Source organism: Oncorhynchus gorbuscha, unplaced genomic scaffold (genome assembly GCF_021184085.1).
Source record: "Oncorhynchus gorbuscha isolate QuinsamMale2020 ecotype Even-year unplaced genomic scaffold, OgorEven_v1.0 Un_scaffold_3850, whole genome shotgun sequence".
NCBI classification, from domain to species: domain Eukaryota; kingdom Metazoa; phylum Chordata; class Actinopteri; order Salmoniformes; family Salmonidae; genus Oncorhynchus; species Oncorhynchus gorbuscha.
In genome coordinates this window covers 25,001-42,200 of record NW_025748001.1, presented here as the reverse complement: position 1 = coordinate 42,200, position 17,200 = coordinate 25,001, and the positions used below count along the sequence as shown (strand labels likewise).

Genomic DNA, 17,200 nt, shown 5'->3' with positions numbered 1-17,200 from the left:
GACAAATATGCTCTCTCTAATTCTCTCTTTCTCTCTTTTTCTATCTCTATCTCTTTCTTTCTTTCCCTCTTTTTCTCTCTCTCTCTCTCTCTCGGAGGACCTGTGCCCTAGGACCATGCCTCAGGACTACCTGGTGACTCCTTGCTGTCCCCAGTCTACCTGGTCCTGCTGCAGCTCCAGTCTCAACTGTTCTGCCTGCTGCTATGGAACACTGACCTGTTCACCGGACGTGCTACCTTATCCCAGGCCTGCTGTTTTCAACTCTCTAGAGACAACAGGAGCGATAGAGATACTCTGAGTGATTGGCTATGAAAAGTCAACTGACAATTACTCCTGAGGTGCTGACTTGCTGCACCCTCGACAACCACTGTGATTATTATTACTTGACCCTTCTGGTCATCTATGAACATTTGAACATCTTGGCCATGTTCTGTTATAATCTCCACCCGGCACAGCCAGAAGAGGACTGGCCACCCCTCATAGCCTGGTTCCTCTCTAGGTTTCTTCCTAGGTTTTGGCCTTTCTAGTGAGTTTTTCCTAGCCACTATGCGCCTACACCTGCATTGCTTGATATTTGAGGTTTTAGGCTGGGTTTCTGCACAACACTAAGGGACATCAGCTGATGTAAGAAGGGTTTTATAAATACATTTGATTTGATTTCATTTGATGAAGTACCCGCAGCAATGTTCCAGCAACTAGTGGAACGCCTTCCCAGAAGAGTGGAGGCTGTTATATAAGCAATGTTCCAGCAACTAGTGGAAAGCCTTCCCAGAAGAGTGGAGGCTGTTATATAAGCAATGTTCCAGCAACTAGTGGAAAGCCTTCCCAGAAGAGTGGAGGCTGTTATATAAACAATGTCCAAGCAACTAGTGGAACGCCTTCCCAGAAGAGTGGAGGCTGTTATAACAGCAATGTTCCAGCAGTTAGTGAAACGCCTTCCCAGAAGAGTGGAGGCTGTTATAACAGCAATGTTCCAGCAGTTAGTGAAACGCCTTCCCAGAAGAGTGGAGGCTGTTATAGCAGCAATATACAATAATAAAAACTGAAAGACTTAAAAGTACCATAAGGAAAAGCAAAGCGAAAAAGGTTTTAAGATTTATTTTAAATATTTCCATTGGAAGCGACTCAATCCACCACATCAGCCAATGTAACACTTCTACATCTGCAGTGAAACGTGACTGAACGAGAGTGGTGTTTGACATACCAAAGATCGGTCTTCTCACAAAATTGTCTGTAGCGTCCAAACAGTTTGGCCTAAAAACTATTACAAACCCCTCTATGGAAAGATGGTGTTCTCCATGTTGCTCTTCAAACCCCATAATCTTCTTTGGACTCGTCTGAAGCTGGTACATCCGATCTTCCACATTCTGTCTGTAGTGTCAGAACAGTTTGGCCTCCACACTATGACCCCTCTGTGTAAAGGTGTACACATACATGTCATTAGTTTTGCTCTAGAATGCCCACAGGCCTCACAAGACTCGTCTGAAGGTCCCCTGGTACCAGTTCAAAAATGTATGGAAGTATACAGTACCAGTTGTCTTGTCAGGACTTTTCATATCAAACCAGTTATCTAGGTTTAATTATTACCTAATTAAACGAATCATGTAAACATTAATTAACTAGGAAGTCGGGGCCCCATGGAAAATGTTGAAATTTACAGCGTCAGAATGGTATTAGTCTTGATTTCAGCAAGCACATTAAATGTTTTATGATGAAGTAGGTAGGGAGATCACATGGAGGGGGGGGGATGTTTGTTAAGTAAATATTTAAAGGCCAATAAACCCTCTTTTATTTGATTTAAAAAACAGTTACAGGGTTTGTTTATGAAGAAAATGAGTTTGGTGGCTATAAAGGGGTTGTCAAATGTGAGGTTGAAACTCAGCGTAGAGACACATCTCTTCACCTCAAGACCTGAACTTTTGCTGACCTTTGGAATTTCAGGTAGGTCTATAGATTATTATTTTAATCAAATGAGTAATCACTTATTAATATGCATTGTCATGAAACAGGCAGGGAGCAGGTCTCGAACCGGCAACCTTCTAGCCCGAAGTCCAACAAGCTGTCGACTGTGCCCCAAAAGCATTCTCAAGTGGCAGAGTGGATATCCGCGCTGATAAACCCAGGGTCGTTACACTATATGTATATCAAATACATTGTACACAAGAGGGCATGTGACACCTTTTTTAGCAAGGCTATGCTGTGGTCATAGGTATGAGGTGAAGCCGAGTACAGTAGACCAGCACAGCTGTGCAATACATTTGTATCGCATAACCTTGTGTGTACAATTGCTTTTCTACAATGGGTTACTTATTACATTAAATGAAATGTATGCAGATAACACAATCACTTCAAACTGAAGCTGGAGAGAGAGAGCAAACCAGCTGCATTTCATTTAGTTTGACCTGTTATTCTATGGCCATGTCTTTATATCCATAAACAGTATGCTGATGCATGATTTCACCTGTCTCAGAAACACTATCTGTCTTGTCCTGACACGTTTATTCTCTATGGGCCGGTGGAGATCGATTTATTTTTATTTTTAAATATGTTGCAAAGGTTGGAGAGGCAGATAGCAACGTTTGTTCAAATCAAGCAAAGCAAGTGTTAGGCTGAAAGCAAGACAAAATAACATCTAGATGCGTTTTTACAGTGAAGATCAAATTACATTTCCAATGCCGCTGTTTTCATCTCAATATCAAAATAATTTCTGGGTTTCTGGGTTTACTGTGCTTTCTGGGTTACAATGAGATACCTTTACTGTGCTTTCTGGGTTACAATGAGGTCCCTTTACTGTGCTTTCTGGGTTACAATGAGGTCCCTTTACTGTGCTTTCTGGGTTACAATGAGGTCCCTTTACTGTGCTTTCTGGGTTACAATGAGGTCCCTTTACTGTGCTTTCTGGGTTACAATGAGGTACCTTTACTGTGCTTTCTGGGTTACAATGAGGTCCCTTTACTGTGCTTTCTGGGTTACAATGAGGTACCTTTACTGTGCTTTCTGGGTTACAATGAGGTCCCTTTACTGTGCTTTCTGGGTTACAATGAGGTACCTTTACTGTGCTTTCTGGGTTACAATGAGGTCCCTTTACTGTGCTTTCTGGGTTACAATGAGGTCCCTTTACTGTGCTTTCTGGGTTACAATGAGGTCCCTTTACTGTGCTTTCTGGGTTACAATGAGGTCCCTTTACTGTGCTTTCTGGGTTACAATGAGGTACCTTTACTGTGCTTTCTGGGTTACAATGAGGTACCTTTACTGTGCTTTCTGGGTTACAATGAGGTACCTTTACTGTGCTTTCTGGGTTACAATGAGGTCCCTTTACTGTGCTTTCTGGGTTACAATGAGATACCTTTACTGTGCTTTCTGGGTTACAATGAGGTCCCTTTACTGTGCTTTCTGGGTTACAATGAGGTACCTTTACTGTGCTTTCTGGGTTACAATGAGATACCTTTACTGTGCTTTCTGGGTTACAATGAGGTCCCTTTACTGTGCTTTCTGGGTTACAATGAGATACCTTTACTGTGCTTTCTGGGTTACAATGAGGTCCCTTTACTGTGCTTTCTGGGTTACAATGAGATACCTTTACTGTGCTTTCTGGGTTACAATGAGGTCCCTTTACTGTGCTTTCTGGGTTACAATGAGATACCTTTACTGTGCTTTCTGGGTTACAATGAGGTCCCTTTACTGTGCTTTCTGGGTTACAATGAGATACCTTTACTGTGCTTTCTGGGTTACAATGAGGTCCCTTTACTGTGCTTTCTGGGTTACAATGAGGTACCTTTACTGTGCTTTCTGGGTTACAATGAGATACCTTTACTGTGCTTTCTGGGTTACAATGAGGTCCCTTTACTGTGCTTTCTGGGTTACAATGAGGTCCCTTTACTGTGCTTTCTGGGTTACAATGAGGTCCCTTTACTGTGCTTTCTGGGTTACAATGAGGTCCCTTTACTGTGCTTTCTGGGTTACAATGAGGTCCCTTTACTGTGCTTTCTGGGTTACAATGAGGTACCTTTACTGTGCTTTCTGGGTTACAATGAGGTCCCTTTACTGTGCTTTCTGGGTTACAATGAGGTACCTTTACTGTGCTTTCTGGGTTACAATGAGGTACCTTTACTGTGCTTTCTGGGTTACAATGAGGTCCTTTACTGTGCTTTCTGGGTTACAATGAGGTCCCTTTACTGTGCTTTCTGGGTTACAATGAGGTACCTTTACTGTGCTTTCTGGGTTACAATGAGGTCCCTTTACTGTGCTTTCTGGGTTACAATGAGGTCCCTTTACTGTGCTTTCTGGGTTACAATGAGGTCCCTTTACTGTGCTTTCTGGGTTACAATGAGGTCCCTTTACTGTGCTTTCTGGGTTACAATGAGGTACCTTTACTGTGCTTTCTGGGTTACAATGAGGTCCCTTTACTGTGCTTTCTGGGTTACAATGAGGTCCCTTTACTGTGCTTTCTGGGTTACAATGAGGTCCCTTTACTGTGATTTCTGGGTTACAATGAGGTACCTTTACAGTGCTTTCTGGGTTACAATGAGATACCTTTACTGTGCTTTCTGTCGTTACAATGAGGTACCTTTACTGTGCTTTCTGGGTTACAATGAGGTCCCTTTACTTATAGGAGATAACTGAGGATGAATCAACAACATTGTAGTTACTCCACAATACTAACCTAAATGACAGAGTGAAAAGAAGGAATTTGGTAAAGAAATTACATTTATGTCCTGAATACAAAGCATTATATTTGGAGAAAATCCAACACAACACATCACTGAGTACCACTTTTCACATTTTCAAGCATGATGGTTGATGCATCATGTTATGGGTATGCTTGTCATTGGCAAGGACAAGACATTTTTGGGAGGATAAAAATAAACTGAATAGAGCTAAACACACTAGAGGAAAACCTGGTTCAGTCTGCTTTCCACCAGCAGACAATAACCTAAAATAAGGCCAAATATACACTGGAGTTACTTACCAAGATGACATTGAATGTTCCTGAGTGGCCGAGTCACAGTTTTGACTTAAATTGGCTTGAAAATCTATGGCATTACTTGAAAATGGCTGACTAGCAATGATCAACACCCAATTTGACAGAGCTTGAAGAATTTAAAAAAGAATAATCTGCAAATATTGTACAAGACTGCTGTAATCGATGCCAAAGGTGATTTAACACGTATTGACCCAGGGTTGTGAATACTTATGTAAATTAGATATTTCTGTATTGAATTTTCAATACATTTGCTAACATTTCTAAAGACATGTTTTCATTTTGTCATTATGGGGTAGGGTGAGAAGAAAAAAATATAGGCTGGGCTGATGGGACAGTGGATGTGCAATGGTTTCTCAGAATGAACAATGAAAAAGTAGCCTACTTTTGCGTCATAGGCCTGCCTACCCTTTGTAAACAACTTTTTTAGCACGGCTTAAAACGTACAGTATCTCAACCAATCACAAAGCTTGTTTTTACCAACCCTTTTTGGATATTAGTATGTATACATCTGGAAAAGCTATTGAACTTTAACACTGTAAATATACATATATCTTTTCTTCTAATTTACAGATATGGCATCTTCAGCACTGCTGATACTCCTGTTATATTCAACCTCAATTGGCACCACTGTATCAATTGAAGACTTAGAATACTACACAAGAGAAAGAATTGAGAAATCTACTGAATTATTTGAAAAGAGTTTGGAAATAGTAAAAATAATAGTTGAGGCAAAGGATCCATCAGATTGGACTAGTGTACTTAAGAAAGTCTTAAAGTTCACGGCACGTTATGGCCCTGCCTTTGGTGGTTTTGCTGGTGCTGCTGTAAATTTTGCCCTGGCATTTGTCGGTCAAGATGACCCAGTGTTAGCTGAGGTGAAGACTCAGTTTGCAGAGGTTAACAGAAAGCTTGACTCAATCACTTTGCAAATCAACTCTCTGAAAACTGAAGTCCAGTGGGTAGCCTACACCAGTGTCTACTCTCAAGACGAGCTTAAGATCAGCAACTCCTGGGACATGTTCACGGATTTCTTGACGGAGAGCATGGCAGCCAAGGACAAGGACAAGAAGAGACAACTGGTGGAGAAGTATGTAACCGTTTACAACTTTAATTGTAGTTACTGCTTTAAAAATCAGTGATGGTATGCAACATTCTACCCTCTGTAACCACTGTGAATTTGGACCATTTCCCCAACAGGTTAGATGGTTCTAGAATTGAGGTGGCATTTGCCTACCTTGCATTTTCACCCATAACAAAAATAACTTGACAAATGACTAATAGTTACACATCATAAATGGTTTTGTTTATATTGAACTGTTGATCAATGATAAAACATAATGCAAGTCCTTTATACTGCAAAACGTTATGTTTATGCATTGTTTCAAATACACTACATAACCAAAAGTATGTGGACACCTGCTCATTAAACATCACATTCCAAAATCCTGGGCATTAATATGGAGTTGGTTCCCCTTCGCTGCTATAAAAACCTCCACTCTTCTGGAAAGGCTTTCCACTAGATGTTGGAACATTGCTGCTATAACAACCTCCACTCTTCTGGAAAGGCTTTCCACTAGATGTTGGAACATTGCTGCTATAACAACCTCCACTCTTCTGGAAAGGCTTTCCACTAGATGTTGGAACATTGCTGCTATAACAACCTCCACTCTTCTGGAAAGGCTTTCCACTAGATGTTGGAACATTGCTCTGGGTACTTGCCTCCATTCAGCCACAAGAGCATTAGTGAAGTCAGGCACTGATGCTGGGCACGGATGTTGGGCGATTAGGCCTGGCTCAGTCAGCGATTCAATTCATCCCAAAGATGTTCGATGGGGTTGAGATCTGTGCTCTGTGCTCTGTGCTCTGTGCTGGCCAGTCAAGTTCTTCCACACCGATCTCAACAAACCATATCTGTAGGGACCTCGCTTTGTGCATGGGGGCATTGTCCTCAATATATTTTGTCATGCAGAAACAGGAAAGGGCCTTTCCCAAACTGTTGCCACAAAGTTGAAAGCACAGAATAATCTAGAATATGATTGTATGCTGTAGTGTTAAGATTTCCCTATGCTGGAACTAAAGGGCCTAGCCCGAACCATGAAAAACAGCCCCAGACCATTATTCCTTCTCCACAAAACTTTACAGTTGGCACTACGCATTGGAGCAGGTAGCGTTCTCCTCACTTCCGCTAAAACTCAGATTTGTTCATTGACTGCAGAAAACACGTTTCCACTGCTCCAGAGTCCAATGGCGGTGAGCTTTACACCACTCCGACCGACGCTTGGCATGGTGATCTCAGGCTTGTGTATGGCTGCTCAGCCATGGAAACCCATTTCATGAAGCTATTGTGTTGATGTTGCTTCCAGAGCCAATTTGGATCTCGGTAGTGAGTGTTGCAACCGAGGACAGATGATTTTTACACACTACGCGCTTCAGCACTCGGCGGTCCCATTCTGTGAGCTTGTGTGGCCTACCACTTGGCAGCTGAGACGTTTTTGCTCCTAGGCGTTTCCACTTAACAGCACTTACAGTTCACTGGGGCAGCACGAGCAGGGCAGAAATTTCACGAACTGACTTGGAAATCTGGTATACTATGACGGTGCAACATTGAAAGTATCTGAGCTCTCCAGTAAGGCAATTCTACTGCAAATGTTTGTATATGGAGATTGCATGGCTGTGTCCTCGATGTTATACACCTGTCAGCAACGGGTGTGGCTGAAATAGCTGAATCCACTCATTTAAAGCAAAGTCCACATACTTTTGTATGTATAGTATTTTGTATGTATAGTGTACTGGGGTTCTGTAGCTCAGTTGGTAGAGCATGGCGCTTGTAACGCCAGGGTAGTGGGTTCGATCCCCGGGACCACCCATACGTAGAATGTATGCACACATGACTGTAAGTCGCTTTGGATAAAAGCGTCTGCTAAATGGCATATATTGTTATATATATTATATATATATATACTTACAGATGTGGTATCTTAATTTGATCCAGTCTGCTACAGATGGAAAATAATCCAGCAGTAAAAGGAAATGTGAATAATTATGTGGATAATATTTAATTTGTATTTTTGTAGAGGTTGATAGATTTTTCGTACCGGAAAATCAAGTCTGAAATGTCAAAGTGGAAATTACAAACTTAAGAAGCCCGTTAAAATCTCAAATACACTAAAAGTAAAGTATTGCAGAAAAGTTATCTTGCAAATTAAGACCCTACAACTGATCCTATCTATATATTATTTTGAATGCTAGAAAGTAAACTAAAGTATTTACTATATTGTATAGATTGATTCAAAACAAATAAGGCTATTAAATGACCTATCATTATTTTACAAATATGCAAGATTTATGTAATTGGTGATACCGCCTCGAAAATCACTCATTGCAAAGATATACAAGGACCTTGAGCATTCCTTCCATTGCCAAGCTGTTATCAGGGATGGGATGTATATTAAAGAAAATGATTAGGTAATTGCACCCTTTTAGCATTTGAGGATCCCATTAATAATTTGGTGTCTAAATAGAAAATGCAGTTGGTGTTACTCTAAATTTAAATGAAGGGAAATTACATTGTGAGCAAAGTTATTAATCAAATAGTTTCAGTATATCATTTTTTAATTTTTAATGTACTTAGATTTGAGCATCGGTGGCCTTCACTTAAGAAAATCCTTAATTACCTAAAATGTGTAATTGGTGTTACCATCATTACCGTTGCTACTTCTATTTGCAGCACAGTGTCATCATAATGGGAAACACATCAAAAACATCAAAACAGTTCATAAAGTGCCATAGTAGTTGATGTAGATGGAAAGATGTACCCAAATACACTTACACGATGTCATGCTCAAATGCCACTGCAATTTAAGAATGACCCATTAGAGGAAAACTAGTGTAAGAAATCAGAACAGACATTTTCTACCAATCAAAAGATACATCTATTTCCGTAACCACATCAACTACTTTTTCACTCAACTTTTAGAAACCAATGCATTTTTGACCACTTTCCTCCCAAAATTGCCAAAAAAGTAGGTTATGCAATATTTGTCTATTTCGCTGCTATTCAAATCAGCAATCAGAACAGATATATATTCTACCAATAAAAAGATACAGCTATTTCAGTAACCACATCAAGTTTTTTCTTTCTTTCTTTCTTTCTTTCTTTCTTTCTTTCTTTCTTTCTTTCTTTCTTTCTTTCTTTCTTTCTTTCTTTCTTTCTTTTAAACTAAACTAAACTAACTTTCAACTGTTGAAATAACACACAGAAAAATTCCTAATAATGTTTGTTGCCTGACAATTAAGTTTTCTGATTCTGATTCTGAGGTTCACCCAGTTCTATGAGAACACAGCAACTGAGAACAGCGTCACCAATTTCTACAAATACCTGACGGGAGACCAGCCTTCACTCTCCGAAAACCTCCTGGAGCTCACAGTAAAAAAATTCAGTGGTGAAGTTGAAAAGGTGAAGACATACAGCACATATTTCAGAGGTCTGATGTGGAAGGGCCTGCAGCTGAATCTCGTCTATTACAAGCTGAAGGACTTCAACACAGAGGCCAAGGCCAAGCAGTCAATTATTCAGTTTTACAACGTTACCCAAGCTCACACACAAACATTGCTGAAATGCATTGAGAACTTTGAACAGTACATGAAGAACGATGTGGAAGTGATTGGCACATCCGAATCCTTAGAAATGACCCCACTTGCTACCAAAGTTAGAGAGTTTTTGAATAAAAAGTACTTCTGGTATGACTGGATAGTTGCTGTGTACAGAAAGGAAGATGCCAGTAGCCATGACATGTTACGTTTTATCAAGATTCCTCTTGAGAACTTCATTGTTGCTGTGAGCTTCTCAGAGAAAGGCAACCATTTTATTGGAAATACTATAAAAGAATACGCTTCTAACTGTGTGAAAAACATAGAGTGCTCAAAGCCCGAAGTGCTGAACAAACTTCCTGAATGTGCATATAAATACAGCAGGTATGGTCCTTCTACATACAAGTTGGCTATGACTCAAATTGCAGCTATCCATATTTCAACAAAAAAAGATGGGTTTTCTGAAACTCCAGATGCGCTAATCAGAAATGACTGTCACTGGGGCTTCTTTTCAGTCTATGTAAAAAGTGATAACCAGATTAAACATCTTAACCCCTGCTCTGGCAACACTGACTGTGGAAATGGCCTATGCAAGAGAATACTAGACACCTCTTTGACAATTTGTGAATGCAATGAGGGCTTCTATGGTGAAAAGTGTGAGATCAATATTCAGGACGATGTGATGACCGTGAATGTAAATGTGGGTGAAGATGCCGAAGCATAACAGATGGCTGGTAGGGAGGATGTGTAATTGGCTGGAGCTAAATACATGTCATGGTTTCAAACACATCGTTTCTATTTCAGCTGTTATTATGATTCATCCTCCCCTCACCTGCTTCCTGTGCAGAATGTGTCTTTCTTTCTCTGTGCCTGCAGCCTCTCGTTTTGTCTAATCTTGATTATTATCCAGTCGTGTGATCCAGTGCTACAAGGAAAGACCTAGTTAAGCTGCAGCTGGCCCAGAACAGAGCTGCACATTTTGCTCTTAATTGTAATCAGAGGGCTGATGATGGCTAATTTCCAGAGGTTGCAAAATTCTGGTAACTTCCCCAAAATTCCCAGGTTTTCCAGAAATACCTGAAGAAAAGCATGGGAAATCCAGCAAACCTGTGGATATTCAAAGAAAAATGGGAATTTTGGGAAAGTTGACAGAATTTTGTAATGGTGCCATTCTGCCAGAGAGTAGGACATTCATCTGACCATCATCGTTTTCCGAATTCCGAAGTAAAAATATCCCCCAATTGAATCATACAAATCATGATCTAAGAAAATGTATATACATAATCTTTTTTTTTTTTTAAGTGACTGCTATAAGCAACGCAAACGCAAATATTTCAGCCTCTATCCTATCACATTTTTTACATTTATGTATATTTGTACAGGAATATATTATACACAGATCATCATGTCTAAGATCATTGTTACATGTAACCAACATAAACCTTCAACACCCTGTTATGGATAGACGATGTTAAACCACTGTAATGCTTTTATGCTTGTGCTTCTGTAAAGCCATACTTCATTTTCTAATGCAGTAAACATTGAATTCCGAAACCAACAGTATGTGTTTGTCTCTTTGCACCTGTACCATGATTACAGATTATTATAATGAGGATGAAAGACTATGTGTTGATTTCACGTGATTTTGGGGGGTTGTCCTATATTATAAACAACATGGGAGATCTGGGAATGGAAGTACCATCCAACCCTACATGTCAAAAGGATGATCAAAATACATTGTCTGAAAGGAAACTGATCTTGGCTTCTTCATCATCATCATCATCATCATCATCATCACCATCATCATTATCATCATCATCACCATCATTATTACCATCACCATCATCATCACCACCATCACCATCAGTAATATACATTGTTCTTTCTAAATTAGAGGGTTGGTAAACTTATTTTCGGACGTCACAAATGGTGTACTGAATTAGAGTTGACAGAACAAGATCAGAATAAGTACTACACTGTTTATGTTCTGTACTGTTTTTCCTCTCACTAAACCCTTGCTTTGAGTCTGACTTTTCCTCTTATCTCATTAATAAGGAGAAGAACAGAAACACATTCTGAATAAAGGCTTTATTTGGTCCTGGGAAACCTTGATTCATCCTTCATGGCAAGGAGGAACTAGTCATGACTTATATTAGCAAAACGCTTACTTCCTCAGCTATCAGATACAAAAAACATACAAGATCATGTACATTTAAAAAAATATATATATATTTCACCTTTATTTAACCAGGTAGGCTAGTTGAGAACAAGTTCTCATTTGCAACTGCGACCTGGTCAAGATAAAGCTTAGCAGTGTGAACAGACAACACAGAGTTACACACGGAGTAAACAATTAACAAGTCAATAACACAGTAGAAAAAAGGAGAGTCTATATACATTGTGTGCAAAAGGCATGAGGAGGTAGGCGAATAACCACAACATTGCAGATTAACACTGGAGTGATAAATGATCAGATGGTCATGTACAGGTAGAGATATTGGTGTGCAAAAGAGTATGGGGATGAGGTAGGTAAAATTGGGTGGGCTATTTACAGATAGACTATGTACTATGTAGAAAATATGAAAACATGATGATATGAAATGCTATCATAAACCTATTTGTCAGGGACAACATTTTTTTGGCGTAACCTTAGATTGTAAACTGTCATGGTCAAAACATATAGATGGTTGTAAAGATGGGGAGAGGTCTGTCCGTAAAAAAGAGATGCTCTGCTCAAAAAGCAAGTTCTGCAGGCTCTCGTTTTGTCTAATCTTGATTATTATCCAGTCGTTTGATCCAGTGCTACAAGGAAAGACCTAGTTAAGCTGCAGCTGGCCCAGAACAGAGCTGCACATTTTGCTCTTAATTGTAATCAGAGGGCTGATATAAATACTATGCCAGTCTCTCTTGGCTAAGAGTTGAGGAGAGACTGACTGCATCACTTCTTTTTATAAGAAACATTAACATGTTGAAAATTCCAAATTGTTTGCATAGTCAATTTACACACAGCTCTGACACACACACTTATCCCACCAGACATGCCACCAGGGGTCTTTTCACAGTCCCCAAATCCAGTGTAAATTCAAGAAAGTGTACAGTTTTATATAGAGCCCTTATTGCAAGGAACTTCCTTCCATCTCATATTGCTCAAATAAACAACAAACCTGGTTTAAAAGATTGCGGCAACAACTCGCTGCACAAGTTTAAATGAGAAATCAACAACTACAGATGTATGGTAGGCTATTTATTCTATTTATTTGACCTTTATTTAACTAGGCAAGTCAGTTAAGAACAAATTCTTATTTTCAATGACAGCCTAGGAACAGTGGGTTAACTGCCTGTTCAGGGGCAGAATGACAGATTTGTACCTTGTCAGTTTGGGGATTTGAGAGAATGCATCAGTTAAAGCAAAATCCATATGATGCAGTATTGACCTGATGATGATGATGATGATGATCACAACAAGAGAGACAACATCAGTTTCCTTTCAGACAATGTCTTCTTATAATCTTTTTGACCTGTAGTAATGGATGGTTCTTCCATTTCCAGATCTCCCATTGTGTCTTGTATATAATGTTATAATAATCACTGATCAACTGCTGTTTCTTAGAGTTCACCCCTCTGCCACGATGCAGAAGTGAGTGTATTTGGGCAGGAGGTTTTTGTCATGGTGTATATCACTGTTATACGATTTCATTAGCATCGTGCGTCTTACAATAATACACTGCTGAGTCTGTCTCCTCCACATTGTTAATAATCAAACTATAATCTGATTTAGACTGATGATCAGATGTGAATTTAGGAGAGGAGAAACCAGAACCATATTCTTATGTCCTCCTCTGGTGGACGTTGACAGAACTGACAGAACTGCACTCTCTATTCTGATCACTGATGCATATTGTAAAACATAACGTGACACTGAGTGTAGGAAACATTAAGAACACCTACCTAATATTGAGTTGAATCTTACAAGGTCATAGTTCTCATTCATGCTGAAAATGATACTGAGTCCAACATCTAATGTTAATAACAGAGAACAGTTTAAACCATGTAATAATGGCAGACAGGGGTTGCAACTTGTCCCCCCCCCCACACATTCTGAAATGTAATTTTTGTCCCCACTAGTTTTATCATTGCAATGTGATACAAAAAGCCGTCGACCAGCATGGGAGATTTGAGCATAGTTCAGTGTGTATATTTTGAGCTCTTTCCACCGAGTTGTAAAAGCAAGCAGAGCAGAAACTGGCTACTATTTAGTTGACTGATGTAGCTGGCAAGGTAACAACTGATTAACTTAACAGAACAAAAGTAAACTCGTGTTTATTCACAGTGCTGAGCTAGTATTGTAACCGACATGTTTCATCCCCTCTCGACTGAGGTGAATGAATAAGCTAAGCTAGCGAGTAACTACCACAGCCAGGTCAGTTCTAGCCTCTAGTTATCTGTCAGATGGCGATATAAACACAAAATGTTCCCCTTGGCTATCTGTATATAAAAAATAAATAAAAAATGGTGCCCCTTGGTTTGCTTAATATAAGGAATTTGAAATATTTGTACTTTCATTTTGATACTTAAGTATATTTTAGCAATTACATTTACTTTTGATACTTAAGTATATTTAAAACTAAATACTTTTATACTTTTACTCAAGTAGTATTTTACTGGCTGACTTTTACTTGAGTCATTTTCTATTAAGGTATCTCTACTTTTAGTATGAGAATTGGGTACTTTTTCCATCACTGCAGCCTACTCTACTTCAATGAGACCACACATACTAGGTGCACTTGAACTCTCACACCCAACTAGGAGAAGTAGGCTACGGAAGTTGAAGCAGTGAATTCTGAGTGTGTGAAAAAAATGGTGCTTTTCATACAATAGGTTGGCTAATGCATTGAAAGCAGAAATAGGACCGTTTCCAAATCATTTGTGGGACAACTAAAATATTTTCATCCCAAAGATGTCTGTCTTACTGCCCGCTCCCGCCTGCAGCATGAAAAATGCAGACCTTGCAGCAATGATCTCTGTCAGGACCTCAGATCCTGCAGGCATCCCGCAGGAATTCAGCCATCTAGTGCAGTCAGTACACAACACTATGCTGATCATGTCTTAGCAGGATCAGATGGTGACAGGGTCCCAGCAGGGTCAAACAGTCAGTACACAACACTATGCTGATCATGTCTTAGCAGGATCAGATGGTGACAGGGGTCCCAGCAGGGTCAAACAGTCAGTACACAACACTATGCTGATCATGTCTTAGCAGGATCAGATGGTGACAGGGGTCCCAGCAGGGTCAAACAGTCAGTACACAACACTATGCTGATCATGTCTTAGCAGGATCAGATGGTGACAGGGTCCCAGCAGGGTCAAACAGTCAGTACACAACACTATGCTGATCATGTCTTAGCAGGATCAGATGGTGACAGGGTCCCAGCAGGGTCAAACAGTCAGTACACAACACTATGCTGATCATGTCTTAGCAGGATCAGATGGTGACAGCGGTCCAAGCAGGGTCAAACAGTCAGGGAAGACCAGTCTACAAAGCTCAGGTGAATTTTGCATTATATTCAGTGATTGATAAAAACTTCCATCTTGAATTGATGGGTAGTAGCAACAGTAGCTACAGGACAGCAGCTTAAGTTTAAAGCTACAGTCTGGGATCTGGGAATAAAGGTCATTTCAATTATTGAACCATTGATTCTATTCTTGGATAATATAATGTATAAATGTACACCAAGGTAATTCTCATTTTAGGAGGATCAGATAGTGGTCTCAGCAGGGTCAGGCAGCCAGGGAAGACCCGTCTGTGGCGGAGGTGAGGTGAATTTGATTCTCTTTATCCAGCTAAAATTAGACAAGCCAGATGCTTTTCTAAGGCAGTCTGACAAACCTCCAAGTTGATTTCCAAACTGTATCAAGGGTTGATAGAGGCTTTTCCTGATGACACAAAACATGTTAAACAAACATGTGAGGAAGACCTGGGAGATGCTATTGATGATGAAGAATAGATACAGACAAAACATGTTAAACAAACATGTGAGGAAGACCTGGGAGATGCTATTGATGATGAAGACTAGATACAGACAAAACATGTTAAACAAACATGTGAGGAAGACCTGGGAGATGCTATTGATGATGAAGAAGACAAAACATGTTAAACAAACATGGAGATGATGAAGAATAGATACAGACAAAACATGTTAAACAAACATGTGAGGAAGACCTGATTGATGATGAAGAATAGATACAGACAAAACATGTTAAACAAACATGTGAGGAAGACCTGGGAGATGCTATTGATGATGAAGACTGGATACAGATATGTGTGAATGCCCTGGATACAGATATGTGTGAATGCAGGTTCATATCATCTCAGACATACATTAGTGTAGTTTCAGACCATCCATAGAATGTACTATATGACAGTGAAACTGAATATCATGCACTCAGAAATGTCATTCCTCTGCTGGAGGTGTAAAGCACAAAAGGGGACATCATTTGCATATGTTATAGTCTTGTGAAGGCTGGATGAATTCTGGCAAAGCGCATGTTCTTTTATCTCAGCATGTCTACAGATTCTCCCTTCTTCCTGTTTTTGTTTGCTTGGAAATGTTGATACTGGAGACTGTTATCATAATAAACTGTGTAACCTAGTGTCTTTGCACTTTATTCATAAGAGTTGTTCATTTGTTAGGCTAGTGGTTAAAGTTGCAACACAATATTGATTATGGAGTTATCATGGATCTTAGTTGTCTCATTAATCACAAACATATTTAATCATCTCTTAGCTTTTTGACCTGGCATTTTTGCTGACTTTTTGTTGTTCTAAATAGACGTCTAGAAGTTTCCATGGGCCATATTAGATTGTGTAGAAATGCAGGAAATGTGCTTTAGATGCACCAAAAAATGTGAGGACCTCCAGACTCCCTGCCAAGTTATGCTCCCCACTGCAAATAGCACTGCTGGATCATTTAAAAGTCAATCGATCAATTTTCTAATAATACTCTTAGAAATGTTTTATTTTTTAAATGTACAATAATAGAATCTATGAGAATAGAAAGGTTCAGAACTTTTGTGAAACATCACGTTACAGCTGAAAATCAAAACTGGATGATGTTCAGAGATAGATTGGGGTTGAGTGGAGCTGAAGGATGAGACCAATGATTAAATAAAGTAACTATTGTAAAATACACTGTGTCCATAAAATGGTTTTGGTATGTATACGCTGGAAGTACAAGCCTAAGCGTTGTTGTCCATTATTTTACTCCTATTAGGGGAGAGGTGGGAGGGTTAGGGGAAAAAATATAAAATATATATATTTGTGCCTCCCCCCTTCTAAAACCAAAGTTGCACCTCTGATGCAGGCCATGTAATAACTGGAACATGTTCATCTTCCAGGAACTGTGTACAGATCCTTGCGACATGGGGCCAAGCATTATCATGCTGAAACATGAGGTGATGGCGGCAGATGAATGGCACGTCAGGTCTCAGGATCTTGCCACTGTATCTCTGTGCATTCAAATTGCCACAGATAAAATGCAAATGTGTTCGTTGTTCATAGCTTATGCCTGCCAATAACATAACCCCACCGTCACCATGCGGCACTCTGTTTACAACGTTGACATCAGC

The 17,200-nt window shown here is 39.7% G+C and overlaps 1 protein-coding gene across 1 annotated transcript; it reads left to right on the top strand.

Annotated features, from left to right (window-relative positions):
- The first annotated feature begins 1,801 nt into the window (after window positions 1–1,801).
- LOC124028211 lies at window positions 1,802–11,189 on the top strand. The gene is made up of 3 exons (XM_046340323.1): window positions 1,802–1,941; window positions 5,555–6,071; window positions 9,302–11,189. The coding sequence occupies exons 1-3, from the start codon at window positions 1,824–1,826 to the stop codon at window positions 10,296–10,298; spliced, it is 1,632 nt and encodes a 543-aa protein (XP_046196279.1). The 5' UTR covers window positions 1,802–1,823; the 3' UTR covers window positions 10,299–11,189.
- The last annotated feature ends 6,011 nt before the right edge of the window (window positions 11,190–17,200 follow it).